The sequence below is a fragment of the Pinus tabuliformis genome, chromosome 6, assembly GCF_031772625.1.
Source record: "Pinus tabuliformis cultivar Carrire ecotype Pingquan chromosome 6, CPIR1, whole genome shotgun sequence".
NCBI lineage: Eukaryota > Viridiplantae > Streptophyta > Pinopsida > Pinales > Pinaceae > Pinus > Pinus tabuliformis.
The window spans coordinates 118,524,627-118,545,028 of record NC_142292.1 but is presented as its reverse complement, the minus strand read 5'-3'; the positions used below and the strand labels follow the sequence as shown (position 1 = coordinate 118,545,028).

The 20,402-nt window shown below is 38.5% G+C and overlaps 1 protein-coding gene across 1 annotated transcript; it reads left to right on the top strand.

The window, feature by feature from the left end:
* Window positions 1-1,515: 1,515 nt before the first annotated feature.
* On the top strand, window positions 1,516-1,977 carry LOC149257624 (pectinesterase inhibitor 3-like). The gene has a single exon (XM_089381105.1). The coding sequence runs from the start codon at window positions 1,516-1,518 to the stop codon at window positions 1,975-1,977; it is 462 nt and encodes a 153-aa protein (XP_089237231.1).
* The last annotated feature ends 18,425 nt before the right edge of the window (window positions 1,978-20,402 follow it).

The window sequence follows — 20,402 nt, the reverse complement described above, 5'->3', positions numbered from 1 at the left end:
GTTTATATTTTTTATGTTATTGTCATTGTATATTTTTTCTGTTTTTTTTAAAGTAATTTCTGTATAGGGTTAAAACCTAAAGTAAATAGTCTTTGTTACAATACCATGGGCCACCATATGTTTATATAATACATGTTGATATGATATTTAATTAATTTAAAATAAATTAGTTCAAAGCTTGATATTTATCTCCAAATTAATTAAAATGACATAATTAATTTAGAGATGCTTCATCTATAACTACTAAAATATTAACATAGTCTAGAAAGACTAAATCTCTATCATCTACTTTGTAATTACTAATAAATAAATAAATTGTAACTATAAAAAATCTATATTATATTGAAAATAATAAATTAACCTAACTTCAATGAATATATAGTTGAATCCAAATTACAATTTACAATACAACAAGCAATGGTATTTCACATCGTGATTAAAACACAAATTAGGCAAAAATTCACTGTGTGTCAAAATTGATTTTGAAAACCCTTCTAAGAACCATTGGATCCACCTCATTAAATAATTTATTTTAAAACATAAACTAGCAATTGCCCCAAAAGGTGCAAAGAGATGCCCATAAGATTTTGAAATTGAAAAAGTTGTACTTTGATTATAATTTTGGAGCAATTAAGTTTTGCCACATCACCTAAATTTAGTTTATCTGTAAGTTTGTCCACCTTGTTAGGATCCTCAAATTGAGAAGAAGTTGTAGTTTGTGTTTCACAATCATGCTCTTGAAACATTAATTATAATATGACATATTGTAGTCTCAAAAAACTAGAAAATTTAGTTTATCTATAAGTTTGTCCATTTTGTAAGGATTGTCAAATTGAGAGGAAGTTGTAGTTTGTGTTCCACAATCATTCTCTTGAAACATTAATTATAATATGAAATATTGTAGTCTCCAAAAACTGGAAAAATGATTTTATGTCATTGTGAACAAATAATGAGTAGAAATATTAAAAAGATTTATGAATAATTAAGTAAATGAAATATTAAAATTATATCTTACTTGGGACAAGCACTCATAGATTTGATACAAACTGCTCCTTTTTAAATGAATTCAAAACATATTAAAATATATATTTAGGCTGATATGCCTTCTTTTGAAACAGACTTTCGTCGTCCTTTTGATTCTCAGGCTGACACCTGGAGTTTCTGTGCGCCGAGCTTCAGGGAGAGTTCGTGGAGTTTATGGCACAATGCTCGGACATTGTCAGCCAATTAGACAACGTGGATTCTGCCGATTCTATTAGGTTCGTTAAATACCGAGAACATGGAGAGTCCCCCGATTTAAGGAGCTGGAAGGGGATTCGGGAAAACGAAAACATGAACAAATTGGACCATAGTTGATTAACAATTTCGAGAAGAGTCCGGCTCCTCTATTTATGGCAAAGCAAAAGGCATGAATAACTGCTAGAGCCTTGCAATTCTATACGGTCGCTACATTCGCAATTGGTTACTTGCCCATCTAATTCTTACCCTGTTACCCTGTTCTTGAGCAGAATTGCCATGGGTTCATCGGCTGTAATTTTTTTGGGTATCCTGATTTCCGCGAGTCTGGTTTCAGCAGCAACGAAGGACCTGAATCCCCCACAGAGAGACACCAAAACCGCTCAATTTATCAAAACCTCGTGCGATCTGACTCAGTATCCGGCGCTCTGCGTCTCATCGCTTTCTTCCTTCCCGGGTTCTCTGAAGCCCACATTGACGGACATGGCGGAGGCGACCGCGAATGTGAGTCTTGGTCATGTCCTTAATGCTACCGTCTGGATCTCTAGCCTGAAAGGCAGAAGCCCTAACTTGAGTGAACCAGAAAAAGCGGCGCTCGAGAATTGTATTCAGAATTTCAATGACATCAAAGACGAGCTTCGCGAATCTCTGGCGGCCCTGAAGCACCTGAGGCGGAACACCTTCGACGCTCAGATGGACGACGTGTTGAGCGGGATGAACGGGTGTGGATGGGCAGGTTAAGCTCCAGGTCACGGACCGCGTGCAAAACGTGCATGCATTTATCGCTAGCTAATAGCCTCGCTCTCTTTAGCGCAGTGGCTGCCACTGAAGCTGATGGAAATGCGATCGAAGTGTGAGCGCAACATAGGTTACTGGTCTTTCAGAATCATTCATTCCACTACTTGATATTTATTATTATAATTTGGTTATAGTTTTTGCCTTCTATTCTTCTCGCAGTGTTCCAAATTTTAGGGTTTTGGATTAATTCTGCTGGGTTATGAAAAAACAGACGTCCGTTATGCTGTGAGAAATTCTTGCGACTGCGACTGGTTAATTGCAGTCGGTATTATTTTATTTTAAGTTTTACGTTTGATTTGATTTGAATAAGAGAAAATGACCTACAGATCTGTAGGTGCTCGCCGGATTTTAGCCCGGCCTTAGCCCCTTCATGGATCTGTTTTCTTATTAGTACCTGGGAATATAGGGATCACCTTGTACTGAAAAGGCCAGTTTACTTTCTAATCTTTCTAATTTCAGAATTTGTGGGTTATCCAGCTGGTTATGGTTATACGCATGGAGTCCAGGCGAGTCGGGGTTCCCCTCAATTGTTGTTGACTGAATCTACGGAACAAGTCAGCCGTCCTGGCTCCTCAAATAAATCTCAATATCAAAAACAGTAGCAGGATTAGGGCAGTCATCCTATGAAGTGTTTGAGAGCGTTTTATATAATTAGATTTGCTGTGTCTTTCCAATAGCTATTAAATTTCGGATTTATACTTTAGGTTTTATACTTTAGGCAGCTCCTCTAGGTTATGATATAGATATTTACTATCAGTTTATGTTCATTTTGATTTATATTTAATTTCTAAATTAAAATATTTTTCCTATTTTACTTTGTGTTAAACTCTTTTTATATATATTTTAAACAACAAAAATTAAAATTTGAAAAAAATAAAAAATAAACTTACCCAAAACTATAAAATATGTGTCATACAAATAACTTGATTGGAGAAGAGTATATTGTGAATACGGAATACTCAACACTCGTGCTTTGTGAAAATAATGGAGAAAAGGAATTACTAATTTGACTAATCGAGTGGCTATTGAAGAATGACGAGAAGCTTCAACTGCTCATACTTACTTTAAAATAAAATAAAAAATACATGCGTATCTTTTCACTATGGATGGTCGTGTAATCTTTTATATATAAATATATTTATTTTTTAACTCGATTCTTGTTATTCATTACATTGCATTGCAGTCCCGTTCATTGTCAGTGGATTTGAATAAGTGGATTTGAAGACGCTGCAACCCGCAGGTGGGGGGCGTCCAGGCTTCAAAACTTTTCGGGATTTGATCAGAGATCGACTACAGAACTGACACATTCGAGCTGCTCGTGATTCATGAGCAAAATCATGAAAAGAGTATTTTTGGTTTCAACGGTGATGTTGTATTGCAGTCCCGTTCATTGTCAATGGATTTGAAGAAGCTGCAACCTGCAGGAGGGGGGCGTCGAGGCTTCAAAACTTTTCGGGATTCGATCAGAGATCGACTACAAGGCTGACACATTCGAGGTGCTCATGATTCGTGAGCAAAATCATGGGAAGAGTATTTTTGGTTTCAACGGTGATGTTGTAATGTACTCTATACATATCTCTAACTTTGATATATCTGTGAGCTTATAATATGTTACAATGTTATTTTTTTATCCTTTTCATCTAAACGTGTATTTACATTAAGAATGTTTTGGATTTATTAACATAGCGAATCATAAGTTTCCATAAATTAAAAATGAAAATTTGTGTGGACAACTTTCTTTCTTCTTGGTAGAGTATTTGGATTTTGCTCTATGTATGTGCATAATTCTTTCCAAAGGCAATTTGTTTGTGTAATTGGCTTGCTTTTCGCTCCCTAAGTATTCAATCTGGTTGGGTAGAGAAGCATTGTCAAATGGTAGGGGATAGTCATGGTGGTTATTGCCTTGGTCACTAGAAAGCTTCGTAGATGCTTGGCCATCTATAGAGGTTTCTTAATTTTGGGTAATTAACTTACTCTAAAATGAAATAAGACATTCAATGTGTTTCGTGTAATATAGATATAAACAAAACATCTAAAGAAAATTAATTGCACAATGATCCAGTCCAAGAAAACAAGGTTTTCCGCAAACAAATTAAGCCTTTCAACCTTTTCGGCTTATTTTCTTATATCAAACATTTGTGCAGGGTTTCAACCAATTAACATTTCATTGAGTATATATCTACAAATCAAGGATTTTGGGATCAAATCCCACAAAGCAATTCTATACCTGCTCTTCAAATTCCTTCAAGCTTTTGAAAGTAAAACCAATGAATTATCAATATAATTTTACAATAATAAAAAACAATTAGAAGGCCTTTAGCCAGCTCAAATTGCTCATCTGTTAGGCTTGAACCAACATCTCTTCTAGAGAAATTCAACAATTCTAATTTAATAATCCTATCGGCCTCTCTTTGTACCTTTTGGGACAATTGCTAGTTATATATAAATAAGAATTCTCGGCTTTTCTTTAAAAAATGTTCATTATCATTTATAAACTATTTCTTATTAAATAAAACAAATTATTCCTTACGAAATAAAATTGAAAATAAACGAAATCTATATTTCTCATTTTTTTTTCTTCTTTAATCTTAATCTAGCTTACAAAATTATTCTTTATTACAATATGAAATCATATTTTCAAATACTCCAATAATTGTATCTTTTTAAAGTTTCCATTTTTAAATTAATTTTATTAAAAAGCCTTTTATCTATAATTAAATAGAACTTACATAGATTTTAATTTTATAAAATAGATTAAGAATATTAACTAGGTGTGAAAGTCACATTGTGAACCAGTTTGGAATGGGTCATAACAAAATGGTTGCCACATTGTTTCCCTACTCTCCAGAGAAGATGTGCCCTCTAGGTAACCAACTGAAAAACAACTCTTCAGTGTTGTGAATTGGGCTATATCTTGAGGCTATTTTGAAGATTAAAGAATTTCTTTTTTTGATTACGTCTTGTAGGAGGGATTGTTTCCCTACTCTCTAGAGAAGATGTGCCCTCTAGGTAACCAACTGAAAAACAACTCTTTAGTGTTGTGAATTGGGCTATATCTTGAAGATATTTTGAAGATTAAAGAATCTCTTCTTGTGATTAGGTCTTGTAAGAGGGATTTGTGAAAATTTCCAAGCCTAAGTGATTAATTCTTTATGATATCAATAAATCAACTAATTGTTGAATTTAATCAATATAAAAATAAATATTAATAGCTGAAAATTAATCACTCAAGTATAAAAAACAATTTCACACAAACTACTCATTCAATATTAAAATCAATTTCACACATAAGTAATTACTAATTCAAGATTCTCTTTTCATTCCTTATTAAAAAATCTTACAAAGAAACCTTTGCATGCTGCCAAAAACAACACTGCACAGTCACCAAAACAACCCTGAAGTTGAAACTGCTTGAGCAAGTATGGCTTGTTGTATGGTTGTAAGGCTATACAAACTGTATGGAATGTCAAGAGGTATGCACGACTTTTCCATAGGAATATATGGATCCATCTAATAATAGGTTGTATGGAAATGTTATGTATGCTATAGAAACTATACAAATCCCTGTAAAGGAATATGGGTCGCTTGGAAATGTCTTATTCCCAGCTGGTTGAGCGCTCTCTCTTTTTCTGTCACTCAATCTAGTCAGTTGTTACTATGATGAAAGTCTTTCCTTTAAGTTGTCTTTATACTTTTATCTGGAGATCTATTTTTAAAATTAGTAATGTATGAGATATGAAATCAATTTTTAGATATGTTTTTTTTTAAAAGTAAAGTTAATTTTTCATTTTTCCAGATACTATTCAAACTATTCCCATTAAAAATGTGTGAAGTTTCATCTCTGAACTCTAATTCTTAGGCACCTAAACCTCACCTTTTGGATGTGGCTTGACTTTCTTTCTCATATGACTACTTGTTACAAGAGAGAAAAATGATATGCTGCATAGAACAGTACAAGAATACAAATAATTTCAAATTGCACTTTAGTGATTATGCAACAAAATAAATAAAGCTAAAAAATTGTGTCATGGTCATTCACTAAGTTCATCATCACATGCAACTTGAAGTAAGCCTTTGGGAGTTTTCAAGAGGAAATCACTTAATCAAGTGTTAGTGAAGTTTAGGTCCTTGGATGATAGTGAGAGCAAAACATTATAATGCATGACTATACAAATGATTACCAAGAAAGAATGAATCTTATTTACCAGTTATGGGTTAATCTTTTGTTACCTATTTGATATGAATACATTTCTGAAGAGGGGTATCATTCCTAAAACATATTTGATATGCAGACTGAAAAGACATTGGTTGAAAGACCCCAAAGCAAGTACATAGTGTCTGACTTTATTGCCTTCATGTGATGTGCAACTACTACAGGAGGATCCAAGCAAGTAGCTAGGCAGTGGAGCAAGTGGGAGTGATGACATCAAAGGGGACAAATCAATTACCGAAAGCCAAGCAAATACAACCATCATTTAAGCCAGATGTTAAGGGGAATTGTTGCACCACTAATTTTGATGGTTGTTGGACCAACATACCTCCATGCCTCTTCATGATAATGAAGTACCTTCAACTCCAAAAGCTGACAATTTTTTTTTAAGGCCCAAACCGAAGTTAGGCTTGAACAATAAGTATTCATGTTACAGTTCTCCCTTCATCATTTCATTACAACCACATTTACAGTTCTCCTGGTAATTAATGGATACTAATGCACATTTGATTTCGTACCACTTCAAAGCTAAAAACCAGACCCAGAGCTACATGGAAAATGCCATGATGGCCTCCAAAACATTTGTGTTCTTAACCATGAGATATACACCATTTAATTCGAAGACTTGTATTCTTATTCCACGAACCCTCAAACCATAATGTTAGAGAAGAAAAAGAAACAAAAAAAGCCAGATGAAGATGAAACCAACTATTATCAAAATTGGTTTTGGAGCCGTGCTTGGTCTCTATTATGAGAAGGTATAGCAGGCCCGAGACCACTTTCTCCTGGGCTTTTACCACCATGGAAAACAAAATACTAACATTATGTTGTATGTTGTATTCATCGATAGCAAGGCATCTCAGGTCTTGAATCTGTTTCTTGTGTTCAACATCCGGTATGTCTCAGATGCCCCCAAGATGAGTGGAATCATCCATCATTATGCAGAGACATGCAAACAACGGTATCAACACCAACATTGTTCTGTTGTGCCTCAGCATTTTAATCAACATTTTCATGGGCATCGACATCGTCCAAAAGCTAACAGTTATCAACATCATTTCTCGAATTACTCATCTATCCTAATCATCCTCGTCTTCTTCTTGCTCCCCCACTAGCTTGAGAAGTCTAGTATTCTTTATTGAGGCCATGGGACTCTTCTATTTCATAACCATTGCAACGCAAGTACAATGGATGCGAAATGGGCACACTCTTTTTCTTTGTTACTACTGTTGTGAAGAAGAAGAAGAACATGTTGCTTCAGAAAACCGGTCCTATCCAAGTGCAAGTACGATACAGAAGTGGGGAATTTGTACTCTAAAGGTTGGTACCAGAGGATATTTCTAGCAGTTGTTTCTGGCCTTTAGTGGCTTTGAGTAGGCCAAACTATAGCCTTGATGTAACATTGGGGCTTCTCGCATTGAACCACAAAAATAAAAAACCACGAATTCTCAGATCGTCATGTTCATGGCCACCATTCCACAACTGACGAATTCTGTGATCATCATGTTCATGGGCCACCATTCCATTCATAACTTAAATGCTTTTTGATGTAACAAAAGAGACGTGTCAATTTAAGAGAAAATGGAGACCAAACAAATGTAGTCTAATTCACTTAACAAATGTCCACAACTTAAGAAAAGTGTAGACGAAACTGAATAGTGAACTGATTAAAAAAAACCATATGCCAGATGTCAGTCAGAGAATGAAAATGTAGACTACTAGACTGATTCAAAAGAAGGCCTATCAGTGTAATTACATATTTATTTTCGCTAGATTCGAGGACTACATTAAAGTAAATCCATGTAGAATCTACATGTTGCTAGAAAGATTTGGTGGACAAGTCCCATGCGTGGCAATAAAGGCCCAATCGCATACGGTTTATTCATTAGCAATAAATTCGTCCAATTCCATCACTATGTAGGTTTTTTTTTCATTTATGTATTAACGAGTGTTATAAGAAAGGAATTCTAATAATAATTAAAATAATAATAATAATAATAATTAAAAATAAAATAAAATAAAAATAAAAATAAATAAATAAAAAAGTCCCCATTTAAAATTTTTAATGAATAACTAAATAATTATTATTATTATTTAAGAAAATACAAAATAATTAAAAATATATATAAAGAATCATATCTAATTCTAATGCCAAGGCAATGCTAATGTGGCGAAATGCATACATCTTTTTTTATATTTTTTAATTGTGACAATGTGAATTTCAAAAATCACACCACATCATGCATCAAATCTTGATTTCATACTGGCACATTCCAAAATAAGATGTTAATGTAGCGAAATGTATACACTTTTTTATTTATTTTATGTTTTTTAATTGTGACAATGTGAACTTAAAAAATCACACCACATCATTCATCAAATCTTGATTTCATACTCACACCTTCCGAAATAAGATAATATAAAATAATAATATTTTTTTTGTAAACTGTGATCGCCATGACTGGTGTGAACTTCATAGCATATGAACAAAGAGTACAAAACAGAACCTACTCATATTTTCCATAGAATAGTGGACATGTGTCATTGCTCAACTATGTTCACGGGGAGCATTAAGAACGTAGACGTCAAATGAACAAGATAAATAGTTTATAGTTTATCAAAGTAAAGCGTTAAAAAAAACATAACGTGGTAAAAAAACATAAATTACAGATTCACGTCATTAAATAATCTACTAAAAAACATAAATTACACATTTATTTTTGTCTACTTCGAGGATTATATTAAAGTAAATCAATGTTGAATCTACATGCGTACTATGGCCAATGTAAAACCCAGTACAAACGCTCAGTGTTGTCAACCTAATCGGCAACACAAATCATCATGAAACAATAAGACTTAATATTGTTCAACGAATCACAATTTACAAAATAAAAATAAATAAATAAAATCATTTATAATGTTAAACATTATAAATGGTTATTGAATGAAGAATGAATTAGTGAAGTGGTCGGAGGATGGCACGCTTGCATCTGCTCTGAAGCGACTCTGAGTTTGGTTAGGGCTCTCAACACCTATAGTTGTCGTTGGGGGCACTGACCTCATGCAAACTCCTCACACCACGACAGACTCGAGGAATTCACAGTTTCCACTTTTTTGGCACCTTCTGGCATTTGGCTTCAAGGTCGGTAACCTAGTGCCCATCATTGTCTGTTGGCAGGTCGGCAAATATAGAGGAGGATCTAGTTGACTATATAGACGACCCGTATGTATCTGGATCCATCTGGACAATTACACCCTCTCCCCCGTCAGATGCATCGTTATCTGCTCTTCTGGTCACCCATGTCAGTTACCCTAGGGCATGTTCGTCATTTTACCCTTCTTGCACCAGCTGCTCGTGACCGACTTTTTCCTCGCATGCGGAATCCATTCCCTGGTCGTGTTATGATTACCCTCCCTCTTCCTTGGAATCCCTACACTTTCTGGCTACTTTCTTTGACTCCACCTCTCCCTCTTACCTGTCGGTCTATGCATCAACCCTCCCATCTGTTGATTTCCCTCATATTTCGCTATTGGATCCAGGTCCCTCTTCCCTGGATCTGACCTTTGGGCCTCCACCTTCACAGTCAGTACCCCTTTCTCATTTTGCATCTCCTCCTCTCTCATCTGGTTGTTTCGACGACCCCCCTATTGATTTGGTTGATTGCGGCACTGAACCTAGGGTTGATGATATTCAGGATCCCCCTCCCGATTCCTCCTCCGCTCCTCAGGCTGATAATCCCTCCAAATCCATGAAGAAATCCAAGTGTGTTAAAGCTAGAAATAAGGACATCTCCCTCAGTTTTGGAGAAGGGATTCACATGGGGGATGTTATTGATACAATGGATTAGGTTTTGGCTGGGAGAGTCCGCGAGCGCACATACTCCACAACAAGATTACGACAATGGATTATTGAAATTTGGGGATAGATCCTCTCTGAATTTCCATCGGTTACTACTCTCTCACGTGGGTGGTTCACCCTCCGGTTCTAGCGAGCAGACTATACTTTGTGGGTGCTCTCGAAATACTAGCATATCAAACTTGCACCTGTCTTGCTTAAGAGGTGGAGTCCCATGTTCGACCCGGAGCAGGAGAAATTGGGGGATGGTCCCATCTGGGTATGTTTACCAGGCCTGTCATTACATTTTTGGTCTGAAGACATTTTCACCCGCATTAGCAATGCTCTTGGAACCTATTTGGATTACAACAAATCCTATATTGTCTCGGGCAATATGTCACTGGCCCGCATTTTCGTTCATCTGGATACTCGGAAGGGTTTGGAGAAGCAAATTAGATTACTCTAGAAGAGTTCACCCATGTTCAAATTCTTGACTACGAAGGGGTACCCTTTAGATGCAGACGTTGTCATAAGGTCGGTCATTTATACAAGGAATTCCCCCTAGTTCTATCTGTGCCCCCTCTAGATAATGCACCTGAAAATATTGGATTGGCAGATAAGTTGGGTTCACAGGATCAGTGGATGCCCAAAGCACCTAGTAATCAGACCAAGACAAAGGCTCAGGAGAAGAAGCATGTGATTGTTTTGGTTCGCCCTCCCTCGCCTCCACTTACCAGGTCCCATGCGGTGGTTGTTGCAGCGCTCTCAACGAGTAACCCTCACTCTTGTTCTTTTGTTTCATTTATTTCTCTTTCTGAATATTTTCGGGCATCCACTTTGTCACAGTGCATCTCGTCATTTGCTTATGCATCGCCTCCTCTAACTTGCCCTTCGGTACTTCCCCCTCCTATTTTTTCCAATACGCCTCCATCCTTCCTTGATCCTCCCCTATCTGTCCTTTCGATGGAGGCTTCAGATATTTCGTGCCCATCCCACTCCTACAACCTTCGCTCCTTGGACAAATCTTCTTCCTTGGATGTTTGTGGTATTGGTATCATCCCTCCTCCCAAGCCCTCCAAACCTTCTCGTGGAAGACATTCCACTATCTCCAAGGCCATCCATCAAGCTGGTATTGATGTGGCTGAGGATCGACAACTTTCCATTGACTAGGTTCTTAGAGCATAGAGCACCCTATCATTGTCTCCCCCATGAAGTGGTTATCCCTTAATTGTCATGGGATGGCTAGCCCTACCAAAAAGCTAGCCTTTAAGAGACTCTTAGAAATTGAATGGGTGGATGTCTTATTTTTGCAAGAAACACTTGGCCTTATTGACTTGGTTATCCCTGTGCTGGAATCCCTTGTTCCTGGGTGGCAATTCCATGCCCTAGATGTTTGAGGGTGATCCAGGGGTATTGCCTTTGGTTTCAATCCTAGAGTTGTAAGGCTTTTAAACATATGGGGAGTGATTGACTTTATCGATGCTGATATTTTCTCATCTGAATTGGGAAAGGAGCTAAGATTGATTAACATGTATGGCCCCTGTCACAACAGGGCTGCATTTTGGGACCAATTTCTCAATTCATCCCTCTTACAAGATGACAACATCATATTGGGTGGAGACCTCAATTTTTCTATTGGACATGCAGAATCCTGGGGGCACAATGCTCAGATTGACCCTTTATCAGACACCTTGGAAACTCTATTAGATAACCATTGGCTAATTGACATTCCCATGGCTCGACCTCATCCTACTTGGAGGAATAGAAGGACTGGAGAGGCCATGTTGGCTCGAAGGCTGGACCAGTTTCTCATCAAAGAACCACTTATTGGGGCTCTCTCTAACTACAGACAATGGGTTGGATCAGGGGGTTTATCTAACCACTCTCCCATTTATCTTGAGATTGTTGGTCATGTTCGCAAACCAAAATATCCCTTTAAATTTAATGCCACTTGGTTAAAAGACTTGGACTACATCAAATTGGTCTCAGAATTTTGGAAGGCACACCCCCCTGACTCGTCGATCTATCTCTGAAGGATTTTCCAACAACCTTCTTAGACTTAAGCGATTAACCATTGATTGGGCCAATGACAAGAGAAAGAAGGATGACCTTAATCTACTCAATATTGAGCTTGAGCTCGCCAATCTAGAAGATGCTGATGGGAGGGGATACTCATATTTTGATGCCAAAACCCATCTCATTGGGCTCGAGGCCAAAAGGAATAGGATTCTAAAAGACAGAGAATAAACATGGTGACTCAGGAGTCGTGCCATCTGGTTACAAGCGGGGGATGACAATACGAAGTTCTATCATCAATTTGCAAATGGGCGTCAAGCGATCAACACCATCTGGAAAATGACTAATGAGGAAGGTCAAAGAGTAGACTTCTTCAATGAACTTGCATCGCTCAACACTTCTCACTTCAGTCAGCTTTTCAAGGCCCCTTAGGAAGCTTCACTTGTTGAGATTATCAAGGTGGCTAGTCTCTTTCCTAGGTTTGTTGATCATGATGTTGTTGAGGAACTCAACAGGTTAGTATCTATGGGGGAGCTGGAGGGCATGTTAAGATGGTTTAAAAAGGACAAGAGCCCTGGCCCTGATGGATGGACGGTGGAATTATACTTGGCTTTCTTTGAATTACTTGGGGAATATCTACTTCAAGTCATCGAAGATTATAGAACCAGTGGCCAAATGTATGATGCATTCAACTCGACCTTCATTCAAAGGTTGGGTGTGGAGCTTGATTATCTTCTGTATTCAAAAGTTTTAGCTGGATGTATACCCTAGGAAGATTGTACACCCCTCCAGGCAAGGGGGCACTTGTCCCCCTTGCGGGGGTCCGGGGGTAGCGCCCCCGAAGCTAAAAACATATGTAAAATTGCCTTGTAAATGTATAGTAATTTCTAGTTAATCTGGGTTGTTCATTAGGCAGATGATCTGACGATAGAAGTTATGTTTAATTTAGGGTTTTTTGCCCTAGAAGGCAACCCCTCACTATATATGAGGGAATTGTATTGCGTCTATTTAGATCTATATTCTGAGTGAGGAAGAGAGAGGAGATTGAGAGCGAAGAGGGAGTTACAAGGGATCTTTTGTAGGTTGTATCTCTTCAGTTTGCTGGATAATATAAAAATAAGGACTGCCTATCTCTCCATGGACGTAGCCCAAACTGGGTGAACCACGTATATCTGTGTCTCTCTTATTTTATGCATTTTTTGTGTTTATATTTCTGCAATATTTTATGTGTTCCATTGCTCTGTAATATATAATTTTCTAACAACTGGTATTAGAGCCGAAGGTCTATTTGGCTGATAAACTCGCAGGAGAGAAGGGTTCCTGGTTCGAGTGGGAGCAATGGCAGAAGATGGTAGGTTTAGGGTTGAAAAATTCAACGGCCAAAACTATCAGCTATGGAAGATGCAGATGGAAGATTATCTGTATCAGAGAGATCTGTACCTACCATTGAGCAGAAAGACAAAGAAGCTGACGAGTATGGTAGACACAGAATGGAATATTCTTGACGGAAAGGCACTTGGAACAATACGATTGTGCCTAGCGGTGTTGGTACTGTTTAATATTTCAAAGGAAACAACAACAGAGGGTTTAATGTCGACATTGGCCAAACTATATGAAAAACCCTCGACCTCAAATAAGGTATTTCTTATGAAGCGTTTATTTAGTATGAAGATTTCAGAAGGTGGATCTGTTGCAGACCATTTAAATGATTTTAATACAGTTAAAGGTCAGTTAAGTTCTATAGGGGTAAATTTTAATGATGAAGTTAGGGCTCTGTGATTTTTGTGCTCATTGCCAGAAAGTTGGAATGGTTTAGTTATGGCCACTAGTAACTCTGTCTCTGGATCTAGTACTTTAAAGTTTGATGATGTTACCGGTGTAATCCTTAGTGAGGAAATGCGACGAAAAAGCTTCGGTGAGATATTAGGTAATGCTTTGACTGCAGAGACTAGGGAAAGAAAAACTGATGCAGGAGCATCCAACCAGGGGTGAACAAAAGGGAGTGTTTGTCTCGCAAGTTAAACAGGTTCACAGGTCATTGTACCTGGGTTGTTTTTTTTTTTTTTTTTTCCTTAGTTATCAGCGGTTGGGACACGCCATCAGATTCTATTTCATTTTCTGTTAAGATGTTTCTTAAAAAAAACAAAACAAAACAAAACAAAAACTCTGTTTCTTTTAAATTAATCCTAGAATCTAGACAAATAGGAAATTAACAGTTCCTTATGGTAATTGTATGTAACTATTAACACTTTTCAAAACTGTTCAACCAATCATATAAGAGGAAAAGAACAAAACATTGTAAGGTTGATTTCCATCATAGCAAAAGAGCAATAAAGAATATACAAATAATTTTTGTAGTCATCTGAATTCCATTTGTAACTAGTTAAATTCTTTCCTGTTCCAAAAATGTATTGAGTGCATTTCCAAACAAAAGCAAGTATTGGCAATTGAAATCTTTTAGCAGACATCGAAACAAACAAAGACAGTGAGACCGAGAGCGTGGAAGTGTCGTTGCAGTCATACAGAGAGGAAACCATCGAAGAACCAACAAGCCTCACAAACAACCACCTACAGTTTTAAGGAGTAACGAGTGTATAGCAAAGCAAACAAGCAGGGGGTCTCCCATTAAACATCACCAGAATTACCAACATGAAGACAACATCAAAGACCAGGCATTACATGACCCATTATGCTAATCTTTTCATTGCAAACACAATTTGAAAGATAAGTTACACGAGTCCTTGCAAATTAATTTACAGACTAAGTTAAAACAGTTCGTATTACAAGTAGATCGAGGACCTAGGTTCGAAACCCTAAAAATATATCCACATAAGTTAAAACAGTTAGTATTACAAGTATACCAAGGACCTGGGTTCAAAACCCTGAAAATATATTCACACTAAAAGCACCAAATTACAAGCAAACCAAGCAACCTATCCATATTATACATGACCGACACAGGGACTAATTAAACGATAGAGAGGCCGAAGCCTGAGACCAAGACACAGTAGCATCAATAAGAGACAAGCACGAGTATCATGGAAAGACCCTACCCGATCTAGCGAATCGCAAGAGGAGCCGAAGCCACAGTTGCTCGCTCGTTGTTTACCTGCAACCACCGCATATAGAGCAATTAATAACGAAACAAAACAACTCTCAGCGGAGCAAAGAAAACATGATAAGGGATTATTACTCACCAGAGAAGGGGTCGACAAACTGCAGGAGGAGAGACCACAACAGGCCGCAAACCGGCAAGGGACCCTGCTCACAAGGAGCATCCACTATCAGAACTAGAAGGAAAGGCGTAGCATACACTAAAACAATGAAGGAAGGCATACCTGAAATAGCTGCGTGCCGACGACGAGAACTGGGTCACCTTGTGGCCACAACCTAGATGCACAAGCGACCGGAGACAAGTTAAATGACAGAGCCATCGAACTAGTAACCAAGTGAAATACAAACACAGTGATGCCAGATACATTCAAGGGGAAGTAAACCTTCACCGTGCCACAGAAACTTTCGAACAGAGTCGCAGAACGCCAAGAGGCAAGCCCAAAACCCTCAGGCAGACCAGTAAATAAATACAAGTAGCCATTAACATTGACAGAACACTAGCAGAGTTCTACTACTGAACAAAGCCGTGGCCAAAGAAGCCAAGTAGAGCGCCACCGGAGCAAAACCAATGAAACCCTCAAGTGGAAACCAAAGAGCAGACCCTCTCAGCGCAAATGGAAAGACAGTCGAAATGACGGACCAGGCGAGGAGCTAGGGTTACAAGCGCAGCGAAGGCGAGAGAACGGAGCCCGAGGTAGAGACAGGTGTCTCCCTCACAGTAGAACCATAACAAATACATTAACCACAGCAAAATATCCAAGTACCATTGAAAATTATAAAATCATTTTATTAATAATTCGAATTAAGCAAATCTTGTGTTCGGACAAAGGACGAGGGTTGGTCCCATCAAATTTTGGTATCAGAGCAAGTTTAGTTGACTAAAATGGAAGTTGGGAGAAGAGGTCATGGCAGAGCTATTCGAAGAGTAGTAGATGAGGGGTTGAGAGAAGAGATTAGGATCCTGAATGCCCGTTTGGCAGCAGTAGAAGCAAGAAGGAGAAGGGATCCGGAAGTAGGAGATGATAGTGAAGAAGAAGATGTAGTCACAACAAATGGATCAGATGAAGAAGGACCTGAGATTAAATTATTAAGGTTAGTTTTGTTGGCTAGTAGTAAGCCAAAACCTGAAATTCCAAACTATGATGGAAGTTTGTACACAGAGGTGCTGTTGGACTGGATTAGTGAGTTGGATAAGTATTTTTAATGTGAGGAGGTCAGCAAAGATAGGAGAGTTAAATTCGCTTCTACCAAGCTGAAAGGACACACAACCTTATGGTGGGACAGTGTCCAGGTAGAAAGGAGAATATTGAACAAGTTACCAATTAAAAAGTGGACCAGAATGGTCGCCAAGATGAAGGCAGGTTTCTGCCCAAAGATTACCAAATTTCTCTACATCGACAGGTACAAAATTTGAAGTAGAGAGGAATGATGGTGAAAGAATATACTGAATAATTCTATCCAGTGAACTTGAGAGTTGGATATACTGAAGACACTCCAGAGAAAACAACAAGGTTTGCGAATGGCTTAAGGCTGGAAATATTGGACGAAATAAGTATTCTTTCTCCAAAAAATATAGAAGAAGCATCCCAGAGTGCCTTAAAGGCAGAATAAAAAATCACAAGGAAGAAAAATGCCAGGAGGGGACGAGGAGTAGGCAGAGGAAAAGGACAATCCTTTGGCAGAGGAAGGACTGATAATAACAGTGAAGAGGGTAGCAGTTCCAAAACTTCAGGGACAACAGAAAAGGATGGCAACACTAGAGGATGAAGGCCATACCAGAGAGGCAAGGAAATGGCATAGGCAGAGGATCTGCCTACTAGTTCTACAAGTGCCACAAGTGGGGGCACAGATCCTTTGAATGTCCTAAAGGAGAACAGGTTGGTCAAAGAGGAGCATATGTTGCTTAGACAGAAGAAGCGGAGGCACCACCTCAGGAGGTAGAAAATGCACCAGAGACAGGAGAGGCCTTAGTCTTGAATAAGGTATTGTTGAAACCAGTGAAGGAAACAACTGAACAAACCCAAAGGAAGGCATTATTCTGGACTGTGTGCAAGTCACATGGCAAATGCTACAAGTTAATTATAGACAATGGAAGCACTGATAATTTGGTTGCAACAGCGATGGTGGAAAAATTGGGTCTGAAACGACTGAAGCATCCAACTCCCTATAAGGTGTCATGGTTGCAGAAGGGTCACCAACTGCTAGTTGATGAGCAGTGTGAGATGGAATTCCATATTGGAAAATATAAGGACAAAGTTATTTGTGACATCATGCCCATGGATGTGTGTCATATTCTGCTAGGAAGACCGTGGCAGTATGACCGGAAAGTTGTTCATGATGGGAAGAGAAACTGTTACAAGTTTGTTAAGGATGGAATTAAGCATACGTTAGTGCCCATCAAGGAGGATGAAACAACAAAAACTAGTGGAACAAAAGTGTTGTTGATGGGTGGAAAACAATTTTTAAAGCAGATTGAAGATGACGAAGTGAAACATGTTGTTGCGAGAAGACCAAGAACAGTGTTGTTGCACACAAATTTTTTTGATTTACCTACAGAAATCCAGGAAATGTTGCAGGAATTCAACGAAATTGTGGTGAATGATTTACCAGATAAATTGCCACCAAAGCGGAGTATCAATCATCACATAGATTTCATCCCTGGAGCTAGTCTACTGAATAAAGCTGCTTACCGGATGAGCCCCAAAGACAAAGAGGAGATTAGAAAACAATTCCAGGGGTTACTAGATAAGGGATTGATTCGAGAGAGCCTGAGCCCATGTGCAGTTCCGACAGTGCTTGCTCCCAAGAAAGGAGGCAAATGGCCGATGTGCACGGATTCACGAGCAATAAACAAGATTACGATCAGGTACAAGCTTCCATTACCACGAATGGACGATATGATGGACTGTTTGAGCGAGGCAACATATTTTTGAAAGATAGATTTGAAGAGTGGTTACCACCAGATTAGAATCCGGGAAGGGGATGAATGGAAAACAACTTTCAAAACTAATGAAGGGATGTATGAATGGTTGGTGATGCCATTTGGGTTAAGTAAAGCACCCAGTACTTTATGCGCCCGATGAACGAAATGCTGAAGGAGTTCATTGGGAAATTTGTGATTGTGTATCTTGATGACATACTGATTTTCAGCAAAACCAAGGAGGAGCATTTTCGACATGTTCGATATGTTTTGGAGAAATTGCAACAAAACAAGTTGCTAATAAATCTGAAGAAATGCACCTTCTTTCAGAAGGAGTTGGTCTATTTGGGTTTCGTGATTGGAGATAATGAGCTGGAAATGGACCTAGAAAAAGTTGCAGCTATACTTAGCTGGCCATCCCCTAAGAGTCTGTTCAAAGTACGAAGTTTTCATGGGTTGGTGAGTTTTTATCGTAAGTTTATAAGGGACTTTAGTGGAATCTGCGCACCTATGTTGGATACAATCAATAAGGCAAGTCAACCTTTTCAATGGATTGAAGCTGCGGAAAGGAGCTTCCAGATATTGAAAAAGAAGATCACTAAGAGGCCAATTTTGAGGCTACCTGACTTCAACAAACTTTTTCAAGTTCGTTGTGATGCCAGTGGTACAGCCATTGGGGCCATACTCAAGCAAGAAGACAAACTTGTTGCTTATTTGAGTGAAAAGTTGAATGAAAGTAGGCAAAAGTACTCGTCTTATGACAAGGAGTTCTATGTTTTCATCCAAGCATTGAAGCATTGGAGACACTATTTGTTGGGTAATGAGTTTGTTTTGTTTTTCGATAATTCTGCCTTGCAGTACGTTATGCAGCAACACAAATTGAACCACAAGCATGCAAAGTGGGTTGAATACTTGCAGAGTTATACGTTTGTATTGAAACATATTAGTGGACAGGCCAACAAGGTAGCAAATGCATTGAGCAGAAGGGTTTTGCTTTTGCAGGAGAGCACGATACAAGTGTTGGGTTTTGAACACCTGAAAGACTTGTATCAGACGGATGCAGATTTTAAGGAGGCTTATGAAGCCTGCCAAAACCCTTTGATGAGGAATAATAGTCCATGGCTAGACTATAACCTACAGGAGAAGTTGTTGTTTAAGGGAGGACAATTGTGTATTCCCGACTGTTCGATGAGGGAGAACATCATCCGGGAGAAACACAGTGGAGGTCTTGCCGGACATTTCGGCATTGATAAGACCTTAGATCAGCTCAGTCACTTTTATTATTGGCCAAGGATGCGAAGGGATGTGCAACGATTTGTAATCAGGTGTAAAGTGTGTCAATTGGCAAAAGGACACAGTCAGAATACGGGACTCTACACACCACTACCTATTCCAGGTAGACTGTGGGACTCAGTCAGCTTGGAATTTGTCTTGGGTTTTCCGAGAACACAACATGGTCATGACTCTGTGATGGTGGTAGTGGACCGGTTCTAAAAAATGGGGCATTTTATTCCTTGCAGGAAAACCAATGATGCCACTCACGTAGCACACTTGTTTTTCACAGAGATTGTCAGGTTGCACGGCTTGCCTAAGTCCATTGTCTCTGACAGAGATGTGAAATTCACAAGAAATTTTTGGTGCACCCTGTGGAAGAAGCTGGACACACAGTTGAACTTCAGCTCCGCTTATCACCCACAGACGGATGGACAAACAGAGGTGGTGAACAGAAGTCTAGGAAACCTGCTAAGGAGTCTAGTGGGAGAAAATTCACGTATGTGGGATCGTGTGCTTGCTCAAGCAGAATTCGCTTACAACGATTCACCAAACCGAAGCACGAGAAGCAGTCCTTTTCAGATTGTGTATGGAATGCATCCCCGAGGAGTGCATGAATTGTGGGATTTGGGACAGCTAGAAAAAAGAAGTGATGACGGGGAAGACTTTGCAAGAGCAATTAACTACCTACATGAGTAGGTGAAGATGAAATTATAGGATAGTAGTCAGAAGTACAAATGGAAAGCTGATTTGAAATGACAAGAGGTAAAATTTAATATGGGGGATTAGGTCTTAGCGCATTTGCACAAGGAACGATTTCCTAGGGGCGACTACAATAAGCTGAAATTCAAAAAAATTAGGCCTTGTAAGATTTTGTGCAAGTTTTCTGCAAATGCCTATGAATTGCAACTGCCTCCAGGTATAGGAATATTGCCCATTTTTAATGTGGCAGATTTATTCCCATACACTGCCAATTTGGAAGAGGACAGTTTGGCACAGCC